This window comes from Serinus canaria, chromosome Z (assembly GCF_022539315.1).
Source record: "Serinus canaria isolate serCan28SL12 chromosome Z, serCan2020, whole genome shotgun sequence".
NCBI lineage: Eukaryota > Metazoa > Chordata > Aves > Passeriformes > Fringillidae > Serinus > Serinus canaria.
Window position 1 is genome coordinate 63,097,671 of NC_066343.1, and position 25,826 is coordinate 63,123,496.

At 40.2% G+C, this 25,826-nt stretch overlaps 1 protein-coding gene across 4 annotated transcripts; it reads left to right on the top strand.

The window, feature by feature from the left end:
* Positions 1-805: 805 nt before the first annotated feature.
* C9 (complement C9) lies at positions 806-25,247 on the top strand. Of its 4 annotated transcripts, none has more exons than XM_018920618.3 (12): positions 806-928; positions 6,715-6,832; positions 7,523-7,670; positions 8,961-9,108; positions 10,732-10,870; positions 12,353-12,571; positions 15,620-15,860; positions 17,240-17,368; positions 21,650-21,828; positions 22,036-22,264; positions 22,988-23,167; positions 25,094-25,247. In XM_018920618.3, exons 1-11 carry the CDS (start codon positions 843-845, stop codon positions 23,146-23,148), a joined length of 1,797 nt encoding a protein of 598 aa, XP_018776163.1. In that variant the 5' UTR covers positions 806-842; the 3' UTR covers positions 23,149-23,167; positions 25,094-25,247. The 4 variants fall into 4 exon arrangements, with proteins under 4 accessions (XP_018776163.1, XP_009094125.1, XP_018776164.1 ...); XM_009095877.4 differs by having other exon boundaries at positions 6,739-6,832; XM_018920619.3 differs by lacking the exon at positions 25,094-25,247 and adding an exon at positions 24,812-25,001.
* Positions 25,248-25,826: the final 579 nt, after the last annotated feature.

Below are 25,826 nucleotides of genomic sequence, written 5' to 3' on the forward strand. Positions count from 1 at the left end.
CAAGGTTTGATCGGGGGGAAATTTGCCTGCCTTACTTTACACACTCCCCTCATCCTGCCACAAAAAACGGGGACTAGAGAAAAATAAAACTGCTTCTATCGTATTTTTCAATTACCCATGGTGATTTGGAAAGTCTTTACCTCGGATGATTATTTTAAGATTATATCTAGATACGTAATTCTTAACAGCTAAACAGAAGGTTTTTATGAGTGACTTGTGACTGTGTCCAACACATGATGCCTTAAATCTGGATTACAGCAAACCACTGAAAAGGAATGGTCTTCTAAAGAGCTGGCTTGTGTTTTGAATTTTTGTGACAGAGTGAAAGCTAAAAGAGTTTTAGTCTCATTCAAATCCACAAAAAAAAATAATGTGCTGTTTTTTTATATTGGCTGGGGAAGGAATAAAAGAAGAATCTTGGTACTTCAGTCCTGCAGTACTCCAAATGAGGATTCCAAAGTTGTTATGCACTGAACTTGCTCTTGTAAACAGCTCTGCTTTAGGAACTATTTGTTCTTTACATGAGTCACAGTTACAACAACTTTTTCACTAGGCAGTTAATGGCTCTTAATTCAATACATAATGCCTTTCCTATACTGTCATACAAAATTGGTTTATTTTTAACCTTGCAAGTGCTTCACAGTATTTCCCCATTCAGGGAAGAAGTGGAATTTTCTGAAAAGTGAACTTTAGAGCACTTACAGTAAGGCAGTTTTGGGCAGTTACTGGAATTCTTCAGTACATACTGGTTTTTGTTTGTTTTCTTGGTAATAAATAACTAAAGGAACAAATAAATAAATTACAAGTTCAGTCACAATAATTCTGCTCTGCTCACCTACAAAATGAGAACCATGCATGTTATTCTGCAGCTTATAGCCATACTATACAATGCAGAGACAGTTGCCTCAATTTGGCAGGAAAGCGGAAGGTAAGTGTTCTTTTTCTTCTGCAGCTGTCTCCACTGTTTCATTTCTCTGACACAGAGCATAAACACCTAGTGTGGATATTTCCAATGGTACCTTGCTCAGATATCCTATGAAAAAAACCCCCACTTCTTGTTGTATTTTAAGAAGTCAGATAGCAATTATTTATTTGTGTATTTTGGATATATGTGACACAATAAAGATGCCCATTGAAGCAGTTGAAGGCATATTTTTGCAGGCAGGTAAAGCTCAGGTACCTTTTTTCTGTTGCACGCTGTGTGAAAATACCTAATCTCAATCTATTTCTTCCTGAAGCTGAACAATTTCATGCTGACAGTGCTTCTCTCAATATTTAAAATCTAGACTAGCTATTTCTAATCTTTGGAAATACAGCCTTTGTGTTTTCAAGTATCACTAGGAGGAGATAATAATTATAATAATAAATAGCACTGACTCCATGATTGCAGAAGGCTGATCAATTGCTTTATTCTACTGTATTATATTTTACTTATTAAGAAGCTTGTAACCCTTACAGACACTCCAACACATCTTTGACCTAATTGGTCAATCCCTCAAAACACTATCCGTCATAAGAAAACACCCTTTGGTAAACAGATCTCCATAACACATTCCATAGGTGCACAACAACAGGTGCAGCAAGTAGAAATAAGAATTGTTTCTCATTCTTTCCTCTGATCTACTCACAGCCTTCCTGAGGAAAATGCCTGGGGATGTTGTCTGTTGCTCTCTGGCCACAGAGAGCAAAGGCCTAGTCTCTACCAAATAGTCATGTGAAAAAAAACTGCAGAGCTGCTCTACCAGAAATCCGTCATTTGCAAGAAGGGTAAAAACTAAGTGATTAAAAAATGTGAGCCTTATAATAGATATATGTTGAAGCAAGTCCAGAGGAAGCCACGATGTTATTTAGAAGACTGAAGCACCTCCCCTACAACAACAACTGAGAAAGCTGGGGCTGTTCAGCCTGGAGAAGCGAAGGTTGCGTGGAGACCTTATAGTCCCCAGACCTTCCAGTATCTGAAGGTGCCTACAGGGTACCTGGAGGGATAGAAACTACAGTGATAGGATGAGGAGTAATGGGTGCACTCTAAATGAGGGGCAATTATAGTAGATATTAGAAAGGAGTTCTTCACTGTAGGCACGGTGAGACACTGGAACAGGTTGCCCAGGGAGGCTATGGATTACCAACACTGCGAGTGCTCAAAGCCAGGTTGGGTGAGACTTGGAGCAACCTTGGTCTAGTGGGAGGTGTCCCAGCACATGCCAGGAAGGTGGGGACAAGATGATCTTGAAGGTTGCCTCTGCTCTGGATGCAGCCCAGGACAAGCTTGGCTCTCTGTGCTGTGAGTCCCAGCTGAGCACAGGGACACACCCTTTCATGAGACAGGGTTGCTCAGAGCTCCATCCAGCCTGGCTTTAAATGCTTCCATGGATGGGGCATCCACAACTCCTCTGAGCAAGCTGTGCCAATGCTCACTACCCTCACAACAGGAAACTTCCTCTTAATAACTAATCTAAACCCACTCTCCTCTAATCTGTTCCGCTTTATCCAGTCACTCCATGCTCTTGTAAAAAGTTCCTCTGCATCTTTCTTGTAGGGTCCCTTCAGACATGGGACGGCTGCAATGAGGTAACTCCTGTGCTGCCTCTTTCCAGGTTGAACAATCCCAATTCTCTCACTCTTTTCTCACAGGAGAGGTGCTCCGTGCCTCTGATCATCTCAGTGGCTTCCCCTGGGCTCTCTGATAAGTCCAAGTCTTTCCTGTTCAGAGGACCCCAGCTCTGGATGCAGTGCTCCAGGTGGGTCTCACCAGAGCAGAGCAGAGGGGCAGAATCCCCTCCCTGCCCTGCTGCCCACGGGGCTCTGGATGCAGCCCAGGACACGTTTGGCTCTCTGGGCTGTGAGTGCCATGGCAGGGCTTGTGCAGCCTCTCACCCACAGTACCCCAAGTCCTGGGCAGGGCTGCTCTGGGGCTGCTCATGCCCAGCCTGTGCTGATACCAGGGGTTCCTACCCAGGTGCAGCACCAGCACTTGGCCTTGTCAAACCTCATCAGATTCCCAAGGGCCACTTTTTGAGCTTGTTCAGGTCCCTCTGGATGGTATCTCATCCTTCAGAAGTGTCAACAGCACCGCTCAGCTTGGTGTCATCTGCTAATTTGCAGGGTGCACTCAATTCCTTCATCTGTGTCACTAATGAAGTTATCAAATAACATTCATCAGTGTATGGGCTCCTAAGGGACACCACTTGTCACTGATGTCCCTGGGACTCCAAGCCATTGACCACTAACCTCTGGATGTCACCATAAAACCACTTTCTTATCCATCTATCAGTATGGAATTGGATCCATCTCTCTCCAATTCAGAGAGAAGAATGTTGTGAGGGTCCATGTCAAAATCTGTACAGAAGTCCAGACAAAGACATCTGCAGCCCTTCTCTTGTCCACTGATGGAGGCATTTCGCCATAGAAGGCCACTAGATTGGGCAAGCACTTGCTCCTTATGTTTTGATGGTTATTTTTATTTTGACATTCAGATCCAATAATAGCACAGGTTTAGCATGCTCAGTTAGAAATGGTCCAGACAGATTTGATTATTAGAGAGAATCCATAACAGGCAACATTGGCCAGCAGCTTGGCTCCTCAGCATACCCAAGGTTATGCAGCCTGCAGATAGTGCTAACAACTACTGTTAGCATGCTCTTATTTGAGGCTATCATGTCTTCAAATTCAAGAGAATGTGCCTTATTTCTTGGTGAGTGATAATTATCAAATCAAGACTCTTTTTTGAGTCATCCCTTTTGTAACAGATGAAGTCAGCAGCTCTCTCTTCTGAAGTATGACTCAACAACAAATCACCAGAGCAGTGTGGCCTGTGGGTGTTTAGAGTGTACTGTGCAATCCAAGACAAGGGGCAAACTGTTCTGTGTACTGATTGTGAAATGGCTTTTGCTTTCCAAAGAGTACTCTTCTGTCCCTCAAACCTCTCAAAAAAGAGTAGCAGAGAAGGTATTTTGATTTCCATGCCCACCTTTGAAGTTTGTGCTCTCAACTGTCACCTTCAGTGATGTTCTTCAGTAGCTGAAATGTTTTTACCTCCTTTCCTATTTAAATTGTGTGACAGCTTCTGTTTCAATGTAGTTTTCCAGTAACACTTTTTCTTCAAATTTAGATGACAAGTTTGCAAATTTTTGCAGTAAGTATCTTGATTCTTTTAAACAATGTTGTTGACTATGTGTCCCTTTTGATTTCCCAGATAATCTTAACAGTGGATGCATTAGTGGTGTTTCAGAGTTTATGAATCATTTGCAATGAGATTTTTCTGATTTTTTTTTTGCTTATCTAACCTCCAGTGAATTCAAAACCCTAAAGATAAATCTGCAGCAAATCATGTGAATCTCATATACTCTGCTGGAGAAGGCCCATGGGTGTGTGCACATCATTCAATGAATTTTCTTTGTAAAGTTGTTAATTGTGATTATCACAAAATGATAGAATCACTTAGGTTGGAAAAGATCTTTAATTATGTGAAAAATATTGCTACCTGAAAGTCAGTGAGAGACGACCCTCACTTCTAGTTTGCAGACAGTTGATGGCAAGGCTTCCATTTGCATTGGAGACTTCAACTCAGTCTTTTCTGCCTGTGATTTTTACTTTAGACTCTAAATAATGTCTTACAACAACCTCTGGGAAAATCTGTAGGATGTGAAGTAGCTTAATTGCTCTTTTAGGCACATGGATACTTTCCATGATTAATCCCTATTGCCTGTAAAGGGTTTTGGCTCTGTTTTTACAGCAATAGTGTAACAGTTCAGAAATATATTTCAGTGTAAATTTGTCTAACATCAGAATTCTTGGTAATTGCTAGGAATTAGACAACTATCTGCTTCCAGACACCCCAGCAGATGTGTCAATGTATCTTATAGGTCTAGCATCTAAGGTTTCTCACTCCTACTGTCTTTAAGGACAACCTGTCAGTCTTCAACCCAAGATGCCAGAATAGATATTGTTACTCAGAGGTTTGCAGTCCTCCATCATTAAGAAGATGGAAAGGCATCCTGGAGATACAGTAAGGAAAAGCTGATTCTCATCCATTCAGCAGAGCAGTAGATTTTCATTTTTTCCCACTGTTGATGTTACTGTCATGCTAAGTGGTGGAAAATACATAGAAAACTGTACAGAAACATTTTAAGAATTACTTGCTTAGTATGGAGTACCTGTAAGATGACCTACTTACAGATGGAAGAGTTGATTTTGAAGAGGCTAGGGAGCTACCTCAAATTTCAAATACAATACAACTTTCCAGAATTTCCTGAATATATTGAAAAGTCTAGGTTGAAAGGAACTTCTGGAGTTCTTCTGTTCAAAACAGGACTTTTGATTAGCTTATCCAGGAGTTCTGACAACAGTGTTGCATATTTCCAAGGAAGTTGGAAATACGCAACCATTTCCCTAGGTAGCCTATTTCTATGTTTAAAAGCTGTCATAGCGAAATTTTGGGCAAGTCTGTGATCCCCGAGCTGGTTAAGGCTTGATAGCTGAAAAGAGGTAGATTTATTTTCTCAATAACATGTTAGTACATATGCAAACTTAATATAGAATAATGGCACCAGAAAGTTGAACCAACTGCTGTGTCTTTGTTGTCCAAACTGTAGATTTCTTAATCTTATGGAATCAGGTTACATTTGTTTGTACCCCTGGGATATTTGTACGATGCAAGGAGGTCAAAGAGCAGAGGGCAAGCCCTGCCTGCAGTGAAAACCCATAGGTACCTCACACTGCAGGAGCTGCAGATCTGCCAGCCAGCTAGGCTCAGCAAGGAAGGTCCCATTGTAGAGCAGAGGCAAGAGCCTTAACTTGGAGAGATTCAGAGAGAATTGCTTCACAGAGAATGAATAATCATCGTGTAAAGCCAAATTGGAATAAGTTACTAAAATTAAAAAGGCAAGTCAGACTTCAATGTTCCTTTATTCCTCTGCTATTTACCACTGAAGATAAGACCACCAGTAAAACAAAAGCCTTGGCTTTTAAACTTATATAAAGCAAGTTTATGCTATAATGCATCCGGTTTTAATATCTACCAGTGGGTGCTTTAAGGAAACTTGATTTCTATTAAGTAATGGCCTTACATGTACTGAGAACTGGAAGTTTGATGATATTTAAAACTGAGCACCAAAATGACAAATCAATCTCAAAAAAATAGGCCTAATTGCAGGCGTATTCAACTTGGCAAGCTGAACATGTCTGTTTTTTCTAGCAAGGTGAGTTACCCCGTTACCAAGTAATACCTTTGTTTTCAGGTCTGGAAGGCATTTATGTTTTTATCCAGGGCTAAGATCAACACCATCAAAGTCAATTGATGCTAAAATCAGTAAGATGTACTGAAGTGCTACATCCATTTGAGATGCGCTAGTCTTTAGCTTTACACACTGAGGAGCACAACCACTGTCTGAATAGGAGAGGGCAGATGTTTCCTGTGTATTATTGTTCCATTCTCTTCAATAACATGACCCTCCAGATGAGCATTTGAATGCACAAAGATCTAAGAAAAGGGAAAAGACCTGGCTTATTAAGTCTTCAGAGTTGTTTTTAGTGTAATTTTAAACCACCAAAGAGTTTAATATTAGGCAGCTGTTGATACATCTAAGTACTGCTATGAAAGTGAAACAGAAATCAGCTTGAAGGTGCTCCAAAACATTGGTCTATGGTTTAAATACAAACTCAAGTGATTTTAGTGCACTTCCCAGGACTGTACTGGAATGTTTTGTTTGACAGCTCTTCAGAAAAAGCTTTCCACAGGGGAACAAGGGAATTGAATGCTCCATCTCCAATAGATTGCAAACTGAGCAGCTGGAGCGCGTGGGGGCCCTGCGACCCATGCACCAATCAAAGGGTAAGCTGTCCTTGGAAGTCTTTGTTCCAAAGTCACAACCAAACGGATATCTGTCTGCCTGTTGGTTATGAGAAAGTGTCAGATTTCAGCTCTTAATACTGTATGTTAATGATCTGATGAAACCCATAATAATGTCAGATTCTGAAGCCATTGAGTAAGAGAATACTACATCCAGCTGTGAAACACTGCTCAAGTGTTCTCATTCAAAAAGTTTTTTCATAGAAAGTATCTATTTTATTTTGGTCACATGTCTGTCTCTGTTTAAGATTTTATTTTTCAATTAAAAAAAAAAAACAAACCAAACCCAACCAAAAAAAGAAAACAACCAAAAAAAACCCCACCACAACTTCTTTTCCACAGCAAATTTTTATTTTCTTAGGGGCATTCTTTTAGGGCTTTAAAAAATCAAAAATTTGAAAACATACGAAATGTAAATTATTCTTTTCCACACTGGAAAGAGATAAACAAATAAGGGAAAATTAGCATCTTTACATACTAGCTAAGTACTATTAATCATAATTATTATTTAAATGTTGCTTTATTCATTAATTTTGCCTGTGGATTTTCAACAAAAATTTCACCAAAGATCTTTAGTTTTGAAAAGCTCTAAGTTCAGCTGGAAGCCCTAATGTTCTGGTAGAGTTCTCTTTTCTCTCTGAGCAACATTAATAGTGTTATTTTTCTTTCAAGTTTCGCTCCAGACGTATAGAAAGATTTGGGCAGTTTGGTGGAAAAGCATGCCTGGATGCCCTAGGAGACACACAGACCTGTAAAACCAGCAAAGCCTGTCCTGAAGAACCAGAACCAGACTGTGGTGCTGATTTTCAGTGCAGTTCAGGTAGGTTTTGTTTTCATGCCATAGCAAGTAAAGCAGTAACTCAGAAACCACATTTTAATTCTGTGAATAAGTTAGATCATCCTCATGCTAGCACTTAAAAAGAATCCATAGACAGGTGGGCTCAAAATCACAATGCCAAAACCACAGCAGCAAAACCACTTCAGAAGGGGTACACTCCTGCCATCTTTCATTTTAATTTGCACCTAGTTTAAATGCTTCTGTAACTTCTACTCCATGGGTAGAAGCTGACCATCATGACTGTATCCTTTCTTCTAGCTTAACTGCCCCACTTGCTACTGGATCACTAGGTTTTACAAAAAAATCACCAGGAAAAAAAAACTAGGACTGAAGGAATCTTAACAGAATGGATATGGAAGTTTACCAAACTGGCATGATAAATGCTAGTTGGAGACCAACAGGCATCTAGATCCAAAATAAGATAAATTTGTAAAGTGATACAAAGCATATGAATATAGTGCTCAAGATTCATGAGAAATCAAAAACAAGTAGGAAAAGTTAATAGTAGCAGAAACTAGTCAAAACAAAAGCAGAAAGATGGGAAATGAATTTGAAATTCCAAGCCAATTTTTGTATTTTTTTTTAACTCAAACACTGAAAAGTGCAAATAAAGCAATTGAAAATTAAAAAGTAAACCTTTAACTACTAGTTCACAGAGACTGTGGCATTTACAGGTGAGGCTGATGATATCAAAGTATTGTTTTATTATGCTACAACAAATTTACTAAAGTCTTTAAATCCTGTAGGGGAAAAAAAAAAAAAACCAAGCATCTTTGTAAAACTTGTGATATGTAAACCCAGAACAGTTACTATTTCCCTGTTTCTTTAGAGCACAAATCACTACAGTTTTGGACACTAAATGTCCATATTATTCAAATAATATAGCCCAAACAGCAAAAATTTAAATTATTTAGAAAAAAAATTTTTGTTGATGTTGAATTGATATTTCCCTGTATTCTCTTAACACAAATAATAAAACCCCAACCAACCAAATATTTGATCTTTAATTAGAACAGTCTAGGATGCAACAATTTTCTTCAGATGACAGCAGTTCTCCTGCAACTTATTTTTCTCAGTCATCCTACTAACTTACATATAACAGAAGTATGCAGGGTTTTTTCATTTGAAAGTGGTAGAGCACAGGATTTTAATCCCTCCAGACAACAGTAGAAATATTCATGGAGGAAGACCTTAATAAAGAGTATCTGAGGGTGCCATTTATAGTCCATCTTGATAAAAATGCATTCAGGCAATGTTTTATTCCTTGATCAGGTCGATGTATAAAGCGAAGACTTGTGTGCAATGTAGATAATGACTGTGGTGACTATTCTGATGAAGATGACTGTGAATCTGACCCACGGTCACCATGTCGAAACCATGATGTTGATGTGTCCGAAGTTGGCAGGACTGCAGGACATGGGTATGTAGTAAAAGGCAGTATTGGGCCTAGTGAAGAGTTAGGGATTGTCTCCAAAGCCAGCTGAAAAAACTGGGGCACAGTGACATTCCCAAAAGTGGAATATGAATCATTTGTATTCAGAAATTATAAGTAGCCTTTGCAAGTACACTTAACTACCATTTTATTTTGTATACTTGTGAGCATAACACATGCACTGTAAGATCAGTAAACAGAATCATACATACATGTCACATGAATAAACTTACATTTTATTTAAATGTAAATTTCATACATAGATTTGTTTCTAATGATGTTTCACAACCAATCAGTAATTGTCAATTACTTTGCTAAAATACATGTCTAAAAGGGAGAAAATATCAGTTGATTATTTATATAATGGGATGCATTACTGCAACAACATTTTATGCACAGCTTTCTTCCAGTATTGCATTGTCCACTTCCCAGATCTCTGTTGTTTGCAGGAGCACTCATCATTAATCTAAGTTGAAAATTAATCTTTCTGTTCTCAGACCCTGCTGGATTTCTTTCATCTCTAAGAAAATGTAACATATTGTTTATTTACAAATAAGTTAGAAGGCAGCAATCCAAACTGAACAGAAGATAAAAGTATACTACAGCACCAGAGTGTGTTTAATAAAAATTATACATCCTTTCATTTAATTTCTTACTGTGCAAGAGCAAAAATGCTGGTTTTTTAGCATGGGGAAGTAAACCAAGCATAAAGGCAATTTTAGAAGCTTCTATTATAATCTGTTACTAAATCTTGCATGAGAAAATGTTCTTTAGAGATGCAGTAATGACACTGGTGACTTTGATGGCCTGCTTTCCACTTTCTACACTCAGAAAGGTGCACATACATTTGCCAGATGTAAATACTGGAAATACTGAAAAGATTCAAATGTATGAAACAGGCACAAAAGGGCAAACAAAATACACAGAATCCTCCAAGGTTTAAAACTCCAAGGAGTTATTTTTGGAAGTGTTTCTTATATATCAGTATATAGATACACAGAGGTATACAGCTGATGCACCTGCCTCCCTGGTTTTGTAATGATTTAGATTTCCTCTCTTATGCTCCAGGGAATGCTGCCATTCCACTAGGTCACACCCTGCAAGAAGAGACAGTGCTAGGAGTAGCTGTATACCCCTTCTAAACATTTGATGGATGTTGTACACACTTGACAAACAAGTGCCTGCCAGCAAACAAACTAATATAAGTTATTAAAAAATACATATAGCTGTTGAGATTTACATTTTAAATCTGCAAGGACTGCTTTCTCACAGATGTACTTGTCAAGAACAAATGTATTTTCTTGCAAATATATTGGTAAGGAAAAATGGTTTTTACCTCCTTTTATGCCTAAGGTGTTCACCATGTTTGAAGTTTAATGTCTTTTATTTATTTTTCATATATGATCCTTCAAGAACTTTACAAAATATGTAACTATCTCCAGTACACAGATGAGAGACCACAAGAGATGAGACAAGTTGCTTGGATGGAGCAAGTTCCAGTTCCACAGCTATAGTCTCCATCTGTGACACAATACAGCTTTTCCAGTCAGCAGGTCATTTGTGCTGACACACCTTCTTTTGGGTATAACTTCTCTTGTATTTCTCTTGCAGGATCAATGTTTTAGGGATGCAGCCAATGGCCAGCCCATTTGACAATGACTTTTTCAATGGTCTTTGTGAGCGGGTGCGTGATGGGAACACACGGACATACTACCGCAAGCCGTGGAATGTGGCTGCTCTCACTTACAGTGTAAGTTTAAATCCTTTGCATGACAGGATTTGTTTAACTGAATGCCACCTCCTGGAATACTCTTGGAAGACTCAGCATATCTCTTGAGCCAGACAGCAGCTTTTTAGGCTCAAGCTTGTGCTACAGTCCAGAGGAAAAGAGGTTATCCTTTACTTTGGCAGTTAGGCTCAGTTATGCCAGACAAATTCCCACATCTTTGTGCTGCACCTTTGCACAATAAATGGATCTTTCTGGAATGTTTAAAATACAAGCAGAAGAAATGAACAGATATACAGAAATGATTACGATACCCAGCTTTTACTAGGTAGAAGACAAAATAAGCTACATTTTCAAGGACATGTAAAAGCCACTGATAAAAAGGCAGACATAATATTACAATATTCTGGTCCTACTGGGTTTTTTTCTAACCAGTGATGATTTCCTCTGTCCCATTGGGAAAAAAAAAAAAAAAAGTTAGGCTTTTAAGTTTCAGACTGTGACTTTCAGTGAGGTTTGAACACCGAAAATGTTGAAAAAACTGTTAGATACTTTTCAGAAATCAGAGTACAATTTTGCCTTCTTAATTACTGTAAGTAGGAACGTGATAAAACAAATACAATTAAACCAGGTCCTTCCCAAAATAAGTAAATCTCATCCAGAGATCTCTAGTTATGTTTGGTTTTGATGTATAACAATTTTCATTTGCTAAAATGTGATGTTCTACTAAAGTATAGTAAAATAACTGGATTAGTTATTGTTTGCTGTAAGGAAAAAAGACTCAATCATTATTCTGACTTATTTCAGAAGTCAGGAGCTTTCATTAAATTTTAACTGTGTTTTAGGAAAGAGAGACTATTATTCCTCACATAGAGTCATAGAATCTTCTGAGCTGGAAGGAACCCAAAAGGATCATTGAGTCTAACCCCTGGCTTTGCACAGGACACCTGAGAGGTGTCCCTTTGCAAGGGTCACACCTGGGAGCATTTTCCAAACACTTCTTTGAGCTCTGCCAGGCTGGTGCTGTGACCACTTCCCTGGGGAGCTGTTCCAGGGCCCAACCACCCTCTAGGTGAAGAAACTTTTTTAATACCCAAACTAAACTTCCTGTGACACAACTTCAGGCCATTCCCTCGTGTCCTGTCACTGTCACCAGGGAGTAGAGATCAGCGTCTGCCTCTCCTCTTCCCTCACAAGGAAGCTGTAGACAGGGTAAAGGGACTGTTGACACACATATTTTACTTTTACAGTGTTACATGCTGAGATTTAATAGTCACTAAATTATTGTCACTGCAGCTTTCTGTTCACTTTTGAACCACTAACTGATCCCAATGAGGCAGTTTGTGGAGGGAGTGCTGTTTCCATTTGTTTTGCTTTAAAAGGAAAAAGAGCTGTAAGAAAATGCATTGATATGCTCCGTAAAAAGTACAGCTTTAAAGTGCTACATAGAGTTTTCAACTACTGCCTGTTGTTTTCTCATACAACCTTTTTTCTATCTTTTCTCAGACAAAAGCAGACAAAACTTTCTCATCTGTGTACTACCATGATCGTGTGAAAATGTTACGAGAGGTTTACATAGACAAACAGAAATATTTTAGTGTTGATGCCTCTCTGAAATACACACCTACTGATGGGAGCAACAAAAATTATTCAGGAGGAAACTTCAAATATGACTACAGAAAGAACTATACTTTTAGTTCCATCCTGCAAAGCTACACAGAAAGGGTGAGATTAACTCTTCTGAAGGTTTTAATGTAACTATTTTAAAAATGGTACAGTTTAGGCAGTGTTAGAATTAGGCAATAACAATCTAAGTATTCTAGTCAGCTGCTACTTTTTTTTTTTTTTTTTTTAATGAATTACTGGTGACAATAGGGTTTAGATTTCAGACATGGCCAAATGGCAACTCAAAGTATCTTCTTTTTCCCACTGTTTATCTTTGACTGGCAAGCACACTCATCTTCATCAGGGGCTTGGTGTTAGAAAGGATCAAGATGTCTGGTCTCATCCTGATTAAAGAGCAGCTCTGATCTACTGCAATGTGGGCAAATTAGATCAAGTCTTATGATGACAAATTGCCACTGAGTAGGCCTATACTACATAAACACAAAATAAATTTTAGGAATAATGACCAAAAGGTCAAATCTCAGATATGTGGGTACATCTGTACTAATAAACTAGCCAGGGCTATAGGGAACAGGCACTAGCTCTGGTACAAGATAATCCACAGTTTTACTAACTTGCTGACACGACTTAAATCAGTGCTAGTTCTCATAAGCAATGCCCATCTGGCACTTCCCTACAACATATTTAAAGGGAATGTTCTGGTAGACAGTCTGGAGAAAAGCAAGCCCATTTTGAGATTGTGCATAAGCCATACCTCTACCTGCCCTCTGAAACAGTGGAAAGACCCTACCCTATTTTATTTGATAGTAAAGAAGTAGCCTTAGCATTTAGTGAGGTCAAAATGAAATAGACCACAAAAAGTGATGTTAGACATCCGGTTGTTGAATCCCAGGCAGCAGATAAGCCCCAGACAGCTGCTTCTTCACCTCCCCACCAGCAAGCTTGGGGAGATAATGGGAAGAATAAAAACAAGAGTACTCCTGGGTTAAGATAAAGTTTAACAGGAAAACAAAACCCATGCACACAAACAAAGCAAAACAAGGAATTCTGTCACTGCTTCCCACGGGAAAGCAGGTGTTCAGGCATTTCCAGAAAAGCAGGGCTCTATCACATGTAATTGGATTTGGGAAAACAAATGCCATATCTCCAAACATCCTCCCTTTCCTCCTTTTTTAACCCACTTTATATGCAGAGCCCAATGTCATGAGGTATGGAAAAATCCTTTGGATCAATTTGAGTCACCTGTCCCAGCTGTGTATCCCCCAACCTCCCAAGCACCCCCAACTTCCTTGCCAGCACAGCAGTACAAAGAGAAGAAAAGGTCTTGGCTGTGTGTAAGCAATGTCCAGCAATAACAAAAACATCTCTGTGTTATCAAACCTGTGTTCAGCACAAAACCCAAATATGGTCCCATGCTAGCCACTGTGAAGAAAATTAACTTTTTCCTCAGCCAAAATGAGAAGAACACAACATCATGGCCTAACCCAGCAGCTGTGTGTTAATGGCATTAACTGATCAGGTTACAATTTTCCACACATTATGCCAAGGTCTGTGACTACAATATGCCATCATTTACAAGGCATATCAACTCCATAGAGCTGAAGTTCACCCTGTGCAAGGAATACTAGATTTACCTCAACTAATTAATATTTTCAAGTTTGTCAGTCTTGTTGTCTAGGACCCATTCAGAGCTCTGGAGGTCCAACAGATATAAGGAAAAGCTAAACTAAATTTTATCACTGATTAATTGAAATAATGCTGAAGACAAAGATCTGCACAATACACATAAGATGCACCCAACATTGCCTTTGTACTGGTATGAGTTTTCCTGCTATGGAAACAAACCATTTAAACCTCAAACCATGAATCTTCACAGACATAAAAAATTAAGCTCTATAGCTCAGAGGGTTTTAATGTCTACTTATAGTCTAGTGGCTTGTGATAGGACCTTTGAACTCAAGTTCTTGCTGAGAGATCAGTTCAGAGAATGAGTCACAATCTGTCACAAGAAGAGTTCTATCACTGCAAAGTCACGGGGCTGCAGGGTAGTGGACTGAAAGTCCCTGCATGAGACCTCTCCAGGGCCCACCTGAAAGTTAAAGTCATAATCCCTGAGGTGTCTGGAGGCACTTGGAGAGAAACTGTGTATGCTGGTTGGCAGGAATATTGCACCTACAAAAACTTCCTCACAGTGATTTAGGTACCTAAAGATTTCTGCCAGTCTTAAGCAGCATCTGAGTCAGCAATTTAAGATCCTTTTAATGGTGCTGGATAACATAATGGTCAGGAGCAAGGTCCCTTTTCCATGCCTCCTATTGGGCACTACTATTAAAGGAGTCACATAAATACTGCAAATAATAATGGGGTTTGGAAGGCATGTGTTCCCTTAGAGTCTTAGTGCAACTATTTCACAAGGTTTTATTTCATGAGTTATGGGCAGTAGCTAGGTCCTAATTTAGAAAATGATATAAAATCACCTGGAGAGTAATTTACAAAAATATCAGTTGTTATATCTAGACTTACAGTGTACATATGGCTCAAATACATAATATGGGAGGTTTTTCCTCATTAATTTTCCTATTATGATGTCGGTTTGGGGTTTTTTGTTTTTAATTGGAACTGTGCTCTTCTTTCTAAAAGTGAGGAGGGTTTTGTTTTTAATTGGAGCTGTGCCCTTCCTCCTGACAATCTGAGAATAACAGGGAAGTGATCCAAAAAGAGAGAGAACTCAGGTCTGCTCTGACTATAAACAAAGAGGAAACTCCATCCAACCTGAGTGGGCAGCTTCTGCGAATTTAGCAAGCCATGTAGAACTACTTTTCAATGTTACAAAAGTCAGAAAGCCACTTTTTGGAGGCATTGTGCTTCAAGAGACCTGTTGTCAAATAGATCACAAAGGGCTTGCTGAAATAAGGGAAGAGTTCTACAAAATTGGAAGAACTAAAATAACTCCCTTGCTGCTTCCTCAGTTTAGATCAGAGAGCTTTCTTATTTTTATAAAACAAGTTTGTCCTGTTTCCATAATACTAGATTGAAAGCCACGATGAAAACTGCAGCAGCTTCTTTACAAGTAAAACAGAATAGATTTTTTGTGCTGTGTTGCCTACCAGAATGGCACTCTCTTCTCTTTTTTCTCCCTACATTCAGAACCAAACCTTTCTGCATGTAAAAGGACAGATTCAGCTGGGAAGGTTCCAAATTCGGAGTCGTGATGTTCGTCTCACGGATAGTTTCCTTGATGATTTAAAATTTCTGCCTGCTGAATATGACAAGGGGGAGTATTTCAAATTCCTAGAAGATTATGGAACTCACTATGCAGTCTCTGGAACTGTAGGAGGAAAATATGAACTTGTTTACGTGCTGGATAATTATGTTATGTCTCGACTAGGTATGCTTTCTCTTGGCCTTGCTATGACCAAGTTCCCAGACTTTCAAAGACACATTTGATGGTAGATCTGTGTATGTGGAAAAATACTGAGAAAGCAGTAAAAGTGCATGCTGCTTGTGGCACACCAGTGACATTACAAAATTACATGAGACTACAGAGAAAAGAGTCAACCTTTATAACTTACAGAAGTATTTGAAATCCCTCTTTAAGTCTGTGACTGAGGGGGCCAAAGAAAACGTAAAAAAACCTCCTGAACACACTAGTAATAATTGCATAATTCATAAGAGATCTTATCCAAAGACAAGAAAACCTGCCTAAACCCTAAATGCTATTTGGTAACTTTTTGTGTTACAATCACTCTAAGAGTATGGTGGTGACAAAAAACAAGGAATAAATTGAAGGGCTTTCTAGAAACCACATGGAGCATGTGAGTGTGTTGAAATTGATTTCATAGCTTTCAACATTCACACTGGAATATTCCATGCCCTGATTAATATATGAAAGTAGAAATGTAATCTTCCCTCATGTGCAGTTCAGTTATATGTGGGTTTGTGCTGGATTAAAGTGATCACATGGGAATAAAGTGAGAAAAGAAAATTCTCACATTGATTTTGGAGATCAGAAAATGAGCACCTACTGCTTGCACCACTAATATCAATATTACTATCAAATAGTCAGGCTATGAAAAGGGACATGGGACAAATATGTCATTTTCATTTCCCACTATTATTAGTCTGTTATCACCTCGAGATTGTAGTTCTGGATTTTTTTAGTCCCAATTTTAAGCAAAATTCTTCCTGAACACAGTGCTGAAGTGGCAGATGATATTGGGTTTGGTTTCAATAAGGAGGAGGGAGATGTTTGAAACAGTAGTAGGTAGAGGTTGATCAGAGTTCATGACAAAAGCATACTTTTAAGAGATCAGTGGCCTTGATTAATTTTATGGAGAAAAGGAGTGGAGAAACATAATTGAGCTTAGAAGAGAGACTGAGAGAATTCAGTAATTTAGTATATAAAATGAGTAAATATTGAGCAACTGCAAAAGACAAAATTTCAATATAATAAAAGGGAAAAAATGGTTCCTAAAGGAACCATTTTCATGAACCATTTTCTTGAACCTGCTTTCAACTAGATAAAGAAAAACACAAATCCATTTTTTGGTATTTTCCTAGTCACTGCAGACCTCACCTGCATCCGTTCAGGCATTTCAATTACAGTCATCCTCATATTCATTACATAGACAAAGAAAAAGTAAAAGATAGATGGCAAGAAGAAAGCCACAAACATTTCTAATGGGCCTGAAATGTATTCTGTAAGAATAATAATGCCTTGTTATTTATGCTTATTCACTCCATCTAATGACCTATTTCTACTTCCAGGAATCACTGAAGAAGATGTGAAAAAATGCCTTGGCTATCACTTAGATGCCAATATTGCATATGAAAGCATACAAGCCAATTTTAATGTTGATCGTGATAAATGTGAACATATTCATGCGAAGGACAAATGTAAGTATATCCTTGATTTATGCTATATCTTTTGCTTAAGGAAAGATAATACCAGTTGCTTCCCCTGAATAATCAATATAGTTATTGCTGTTAGGGGAAAGAAAAATCCAGTAGAGCAGTACAGGTGAGATTCATATTCTTCCATGCTCCCAAGCCTGAGAATGCATTCCCAGCCTGCACACATGAACACACCAGCATGGTGCATACATACATACACACATCACTGGCCACAAATAAATACAGACAAAATACAGACAGAGCTCAGGCAAACACAAATGGCACAAATGGTTTCATCTTTTTCTCCTCTCCATTTAATCAGGGAGAAGTCTTTCAGGGCAATATCAGAGAATCACAGGAAAGTTGAGGGTTGGGAGGGTCCTGTGGAGGCCACCTTGTCCAAGGCAACACATGCCTTCAGCCCCCCCCCAATATTTATATATAATCAGTACAGATAACTTCAGCAGTTAACCTTAAATATCCAATTGAACCAGCAACTGCATTGTTAGCCCCTCTTGTTAGTGGCAGAGATATATAGCACCAGGCCCACAGTTCCACTCCCATTGCTGGTGCAGACTCTCTGATGCACACCAAGACACACATACTGTGGAAGTCTCTTGGGGCTGGCCTTAAGTGCTCAATCCAGCAGTTGGCCCTTAGACCCTCTTACCTCCAGCTGCCTTAGACAGAAGTGCACTCATATGAGAAAAGATCTCAGTCAAACCCAGAACTGTGAGGTCTCTCCAGTATTTGGCCTAGAAACCCAATATCCAGCTCCTCCACTTGTCTTACTCTGGAGACATAAAAGTATAGAGTGGTTTGGGTTGGAAGGGACTTTAGAGATCATCTACTTCTAACACATCAGTTTGGAAAGGGATTCAACACACTAGATCAGGCTGTCCAGAGCCCCATCCAACCTGGCCTTGAACATTTACAGAGACAAGGCACAGTTTCTCAAGTTACTCTGTTCTATTGCTTCACCGCTCTCTGAGTAAAGAAATTCCTTCTATCATCTAATCTAAATCTCTCTTTTAGTTTAAAATCACTCTTCTTTGTTGTGTCAGTATCCAACCAAGTAAAAATATTGCCCTCATCTCTCTTTAAAAGTCCTCTTCAAGTACTTGAAGACTGCAATGAGGTCTCCCCACAGTCTTCTCTTTTCCAGGCTGAACAATCCCATTTCTCTCAGCCTGTCCTTAATAGGAAATGTCTTCCAGCACTCTGTCCATTTCTGTGGCCTCCTCTGGACTTGCTCCATAGGGTCCACATCTTCCTTGTGTTAGAGATCCCTGAGCTGAATGCAGATGGGATCTCATGAAAGCAGAGCAGAGAGGCACCATCAGTTCCCTTGCCCTGCTGCCCACGGGGCTCTGGATGCAGCCCAGGACACGTTTGGCTCTCTGGGCTGTGAGTGCCATGACCAGAGCATGTGCAGCCTCTCACCCACAGCATCCCCAAGCCCTTCTGGGCAGGGCTGCTCTCCACAGGTCCTTCTCCCAGTCTGTGATCAGGCCTGCTACTGTTTGAGCCAGGTGTAGCACCTTGCACTTGGACCTGATGAACTTCATGAGGTTTTTGTGGGCTCACCTCTCAAGTTTGTCTGGGTATCTCAGGATGGCATCCAATCCTTCTTTTGTGTTAATGACTCAGTTTTGTGTCATCTGGAAACTTTCTGAGGATGCACCTGACCCCACCCTATTGCTGATGAAGTTACTGATGAGAATCAGTCCCAAACAGAGCCATGAGGGACATCACTTGTCACCAGCCTCCACCCAAACATAGAGCCATTGATCACAACCCTCTGGCTGTGCCCATCCAGCCAGTTTCTTGCCCACCAGTAAGTCCATCCTCCAGGTCCAAGAGAGATAAGACAGTCATGTGGAGCTGTGTCAAAGGTCTTACAGAAGATCAGGTAGATGACATCTGTAGGTCATCCTTTGCTGACTTTTGCTATCACTACACCATGGAAAGCCACCAGATCTAGGCCACAGCAACAGCTGCTCTGGTACTTGGCTCCCAAGCCACTTATTCACGTGACACCTGCTGGTCATCGCACCCTGGCTTATGTAGGGTAGGTCATGTCTGACCAATCTGGTCTCCTTCTATGACCAGGTGACCCACCTGGTGGATGCAGGAAAGGCTGTGGATGTTGTCTATTTGCACTTCAGCAAGGCCTTTCACACTGTCTCCCACAGCACCCTCCTGGGAAAGCTGGCAGCCCTTGGCTTGGACAGGAGCACTTTTTGCTGGGTTAGGAACTGGCTGGATGGCCGGGCCCAGAGAGTGGTGGTGAGCAGTGCTGCATCCAGCTGGGGGCCAGTCACCAGTGGTGTCCCTCAGGGGTCTGTGCTGGGGCTGGTCCTGCTCAATATTTTTCTTGATGACATGGATGAGGGGATTGAGTCCTTCATTAGTAAATTTGCAGATGACCTCAAGCTGGGAGCTTGTGTTGATCCATTGGAAGGAAGAAGGGCTCTGCAGAGAGACTTAGATCAGTTGGATGGATGGGTAGAGTCCATCAGCACAAAGTTTAATAAGTCTAAGTGCCAAGTTCTACATTTTGGCTACAAAAATCCCCTACAGCATTACAAGCTCTGGACAGTGTGGCTGGACAGTGCCCAGGCAGAAAGGGACCTGGGGGTGCTGGTCGACAGCCAGTTGAATATGAGCCAGCACTGGGCCTTGGTGACCAAGAAGGCCAATGGCATCCTGGCTTGCATTAGGAACTGTGTGGCCAGCAGGAGCAGGGAGGTCATTCTTGCACTGTACTCAGTGCTGGTGAGGCTGCTCCTTGAGTGCTGTGTCCAGTTCTGGCCCCTCAGTTTGGGAAGGACATTGAAACACTTTAGTGTGTCCAGAGGAGGCAACGAGGCTGGTGAGGGGCTTGGAACACAAGTCCTGTGAGGAATGTTTGAAGGAACTGGGGTTGTTTAGCCTGGAGAAGAGGAGGCCTAGAGGTGACCTCATTGCTCTCTACAACTTCCTGAAGGGAGGTTGTAGACAGGTGGGGGTCCATCTCTTTCTCCAGGCAGCAACTGACGGAACAAGAGGAGACAGTATCAAGCTACGTCAGGGAAGATATAGGTTGGATATTAGGAAAAAGTTTTTCACCGAAAGAATAATAAAGTACTGGAATGCTCTTCCCAGGGAGGTGGTAGAGTCACCGTCTCTGGATGTGCTTAAAAAAAGACTGGATGTGGCACTTGGTGCTGTAGTCTAGTTGAGGTGTTGTGGCATAGGTTGGACTCAACCTCTTTATTCTGTGATTCTGTGATTCTATGTATTGTCACTTGCTCCAGAGGTGGCCACCACAAACACCAGGTGCCTTTCAGCCTTTGTCCAGGGCTTTATACACATGCATGCACACAGAATAGAGTCCCTTCACCCTAGGAAAGGGTTAGAATGGAATTTAATGGTAGGCCAAGACAGACTGCAAAGAGGAAGGACAATACACAGCAGAGTAGCTCAGAGACCAGTCATTTGTCATATGCAATCTTTTTCTGCCTTTATCCCTTTATTTTCTCAAGTTTGCTCTTCCCAAAGCTACCCTGAACCCCTCTTACCTTTTCAACGGCACTCCTGTAATTTATATGCTAAGAATTTATGTTCATGCCATCACAAAATGCCATTCTTTGTGTCCAGAGAGCCTTTCCATTGCCTCATCTTGCTGCTGATTAATCCTCAGCCCCATCCTACAAGTCTAATGGCTCTGCTGGAACAGGCCTGTGAGGAGTCGAAGCAGGGGCTCCCTTTCTCTGATTACCCTGTTTGTGTTCCCCTGCCTGTAATTGTTGCCCTCAGCTCCTCATAAGTGTCTGGAGATGGGCTTTTTTCTATTCCATTTCACAAGGAATAAAAATTGCAAAAAGGAAGGATATTTACTACTAAGTGCATAAGAGGGAACTGCTCTGCTCTTGTATTTTAATTATGAAGCAAAAGCTCCTGCTATTCTAATTCCTGCCCTACTTTGGCTTAGCTCAGGGGATGCAGTAGAATTACTCATTATCTTTTGCTAGTAATCAAAGGACTGTGATCTCCAAAATGTGTCTCAGTTTGCCCTATCCTTTTTTTCCTTTCAGATCTAGGGTTTTCTAATTTAATTGCAAAATTAAAGATTTTCTCCCACATAAGAGGTATAAGCAAAGAGATCTTGAATTCTGCTACAACCAAGAGTTCTCTCTATAATCATTTTACAAAGAGGGACTGGCTGCCCTAGGAGGACAGCTGTTCTTCCAGATGCATGGACATTAAACATCCTTCTTCACCCTCTTTTTTTTTCTGCAGCGGAAATGAATGATAATGCTGTTATTGATGATGTCCTTTCCTTAGTTGAGGGAGGGAAGATCGATTTTTCAGTTAAAATCAAAGAAATGTTACTACGAGGAGCCAAAGCAGTTGATGTAGAGGATTACATAGAGTGGGCTAAATCTTTGGTTGATGCTCCATTAGTGATACAGCAACGGGTAAGTACAGCTTCTTCAAAGCTGTGGCTTTTTACCGTTTGAAAGCTTTGTTCTATGATGGAGGTGAGACTCTGAGTTTATAATGAACTTTCACACATTGCCTTTATCTTAACTGTTTCTTCAGATTTTTATTCCAGTGATGGTTATATCAAAAGGATTCAGAACTTTGGAAGAGTGTGTTATGCATGGGCTTTTTTTCTTCTACAGCCTTCTCCAATACATACACTTGTTCCAGTTAAGATAAGAGATGCATATTTAAAGAAACAAAATTTGGAAAGGGCAATTGAAGACTACATTACTGAATACAGTGTGTGCAAATGTGAACCCTGTAAAAATGGAGGCACCCTTGTGCTGGTAGATGGAGTCTGTACATGCCTGTGCTCAAGTTATTTTAAGGGAATTGCTTGTCAAATTCCCAAATCTACATTAGTGAGAGGTGAGTAAATACTCCATATAAACTAAAATGAGCATATCTATTGTAACAATATGTTGACAAAATGAGCCTTCATAAGAACTGAAACATTTCATAGCACTCCTTTATACCTACTGCTATCATATCTGTGTGGAAGGTAAGGTAAGTTACTGGGCTCTTTCCATAAAGAGGGTACTCTAATTTGGAGTTCACTGTCCCACATACATTAGTGTGTCTTGGAATGACACAAAGTTCATTTAAGTACACAGGAGTATTGAAGCCTGGTGCAGTACTGGTAAATCGATTTCCGGCAAAAGCAATCTCACCATGTCTTGAATTATTTTGTCTCCAGTTTTCTGCAAAAGCTTGGTGTCTTCTAGCACATGATCATGTTTCACAATTACTGTGCTAGTTTTATATTAGGTTGGGGAAAAGGGAAAAGAATGCAGTTCCACAGATGACAACATACAAAATTTACTGTGTAGTAAATTCATTCTCTGTGGCCAGGTTTTTAATGCACGGGTGCCTAAAATGGACCTTAGAGCTTGTTTTCTAGCATGACAAAAATGTTGAAAGCCTAAGGTTCTTAAGCACTGCCACTGACAAACGCATTTTAAAATGCCAAATCTTTGTGATGGTTGTATTCAGGAGGCTGCAATGATCTGCAGAATCACCATATCTGAGTTGAATCATGGTCTGCCTTGAAAGAGGTAGATGGCCTAATCCTGTATGATGTCTTCATACCAGTTGTGAATGATGGAGGCTGGAGCTGCTGGAGTGCCTGGTCCACCTGCATCAATGGAGAGAGCACTCGAATTCGCCAGTGTAATAATCCTGCACCAGGACCTGATAGCAGACCGTGCCAGGGAGAAAGCATTGAAAAACGGCCCTGTGAAAAAGAGAAATAGTTATGATCCTCAAAACCAGGTAAGCAGCCTCTTTATCCGGCAACTGCAGTTTAGAATAAATGCTCAGCCAATATTTGGGGCATTTCAGAAATGCAGTTGACTAAGTGATGGGTAAGTTCACTTACATATTTCACTTAAATCTGTTGATCTTTGATACAGTGTGTATTGAATTTATGAATAGTTAGATTTGTATCTGAATGTTTTGACAAGTAATGTTATATTACAGAACTCAGGATTAGAATAGAATTCTGGATAAGAATAGACTAAAAATACAGTTCTCAAAAACACCAGATTTCATCTCCAGTCAGACTACCCATCAAAAAGCTTATGTCTTAAGGAGAGGGAAGAGACTTTCCAGGAAAGAAAATATTAGGACAGTTTAGGAGACTGAAGCCTTTACTTGATAAATAGAATGCTGAAATCCAACAAAGCTAGTGTTACAGCAGATTTGAAACTTTCATTGAGGGAAGAATATGATACAGATCTGGAAGATCAAAAGAAATATCAGAAGGACAGGTATAAGTAGCATAAATTAAATAAACCAGCAAGAGGTAGATTTTAAACAGACTGAAGACCATCCTATACACAATGGGCATACCAAAAGTAAGTACACATTTTAAAACCTCAACACAAAAAATTGAAGGTTATTAAAGGTAGATAATCAGGCTCACTCAGGAAGTCTCTCAAGAATCAATTTTTGCAGGATTGGAAACTATTGCAGCTGGATAGTGCCCAGGCAGAAAGGGACCTGGGGATACTGGTCAACAGCCAACTGGACATGGGCCATTAGTGTGCCCTGGTGGCCAAGAAGGCCAATGGCATCCTGGCCTGTATCAGGAGCAGTGTGGCCAGCAGGGAGGTAGGTCATTCTCCCCCTGTACTTGGCACTGGTGAGACCAAACCCTGAGTGCTGTGTCCAGTTCTGGCCCCTCAGTTTGGGAAGGATGTTGAGACGCTCAAGCCTGTCCAAAGGAGGCAATGAGGCTGGTGAGGGGCTTGGAGCACAAACACTGCGAGGAACAACTGAGGGAGGTTTTCTCATTGGAGAAGAACACTCAGGGGTGACCTTATCACTCTCTACAACTTCCTGAAAGATGGCTGTAGTCAGGTGGGGTTGGTCTCTTTCTCCAGGCAGCAACTGACAGAAGAAGAGGATACAGTCTTAAGCTGCACGAAGGGAAATATGGATGTTAGGAAAAAGATTTTTATGGAAAGAGTGATAAAGTACTGGAATGGTCTGCCTGGGGAGGTGGTATCCATCCCCAGATATGTTTAAAAAAAGATTGGATGTGGTACTCAGTACTATGGTTTAGTTGAGGCATGGGTTGGACTCGATGATCTTGAAGGTCTCTTCCAACCTAGTGATCCTGCATTCTGGGAACATACTGCCATGTGTTTCCCTACTCCTGGATATTCCCTAGGTCAGTGTTAAATTCGGGGTATGAAGTTAGCCTTTGCTTGATTCAATGAAGCTGGTGTTATTAAAATAAAAACAAACCTCATAAGCCGCTTAATTTTATTCCTGCACTGTATCATTAACATTTACTTCTTCAGCCATGAGAGCAAACCCACAATGATTATTCATGACATGAACATTTCACCAAAGTTTCCTCTGCTATGGCATAGAAAAAAATATTACCCTATTAATTTGGCTTCTTCACAGAATCACACAGAGTCTCAGAATGGATCAGGTTGGAAGGGACAACAGTGGGTCATCTGGTCCAATCTCCCTGCTCGAGCAGGGTCATCCCAGAGCACGCGGCACACAGTTCTGTCCAGATGGTTCTTCGCTAAAATTCTTTTACATTATTGTCATATTTGGGACACAATAAAATCATGACCATAATAAGTTATGAGAGTAAAACTTCCTTTAAATTTTGACCAAATATATATGTTGTAGCTACTATCTCCTATCACTTCTTCACTATTTTTCATCTTTTTTCAGAAAACATTAATGGATTCCAAACCAGTTCCACATATCACAGTTTCTGCTGGCCAGCTAGCTACCCCAGGACAGTGTAATGGCATGATTTAAAAGCACCTGCAGCTTAAATATCTGTAATCAAAACAAAGTAATAAACTATAAACATATTAACAGAGATGTGCTGATACAGTAGCTGTGGTCAACCTTTTATTTGTCTTTTGCTGTCATTAGAATATGAATATGCCATCTTTGCTATTCAATGGAGTGTCTCTTCATTAATGTTTTTTCATAATTATTTCTAGCATGTCTTCAAACTGATTTTCAAGAACTCAAACCCAGCACAATTATAAGAATAATGCCTATAGCATCATTTGCTTGATGGTATATTGTTAGAGAAGAACTTTGAAGAGTCATTATCTTCAGCAAAATGCCCTTGGAGATTCAGCCCTATGTTTTACCTCTAATTCATGGCACAGATCACCAGGATGTCTATGAAGACATGCAGCTTCAATAGAGCTATTATGCTTACTCCCTGCAATATTGGCAGAATAGTTCATCACTGTGTCTTGACTATGTCAATGAGTTAAAGATTTTATGAGAAATCAGAGGCACACTACAAAGGGATAGAAGAATTGTTCTATTACCATCCAGATTTTTAGCAGAAATTCCAAAACAAGGAAACAAGGCTGATGGAATTGTATTATCACTGAACATACCTGTCCATCTTCCTCAGTGACTTTTGAACCCAGCAGAC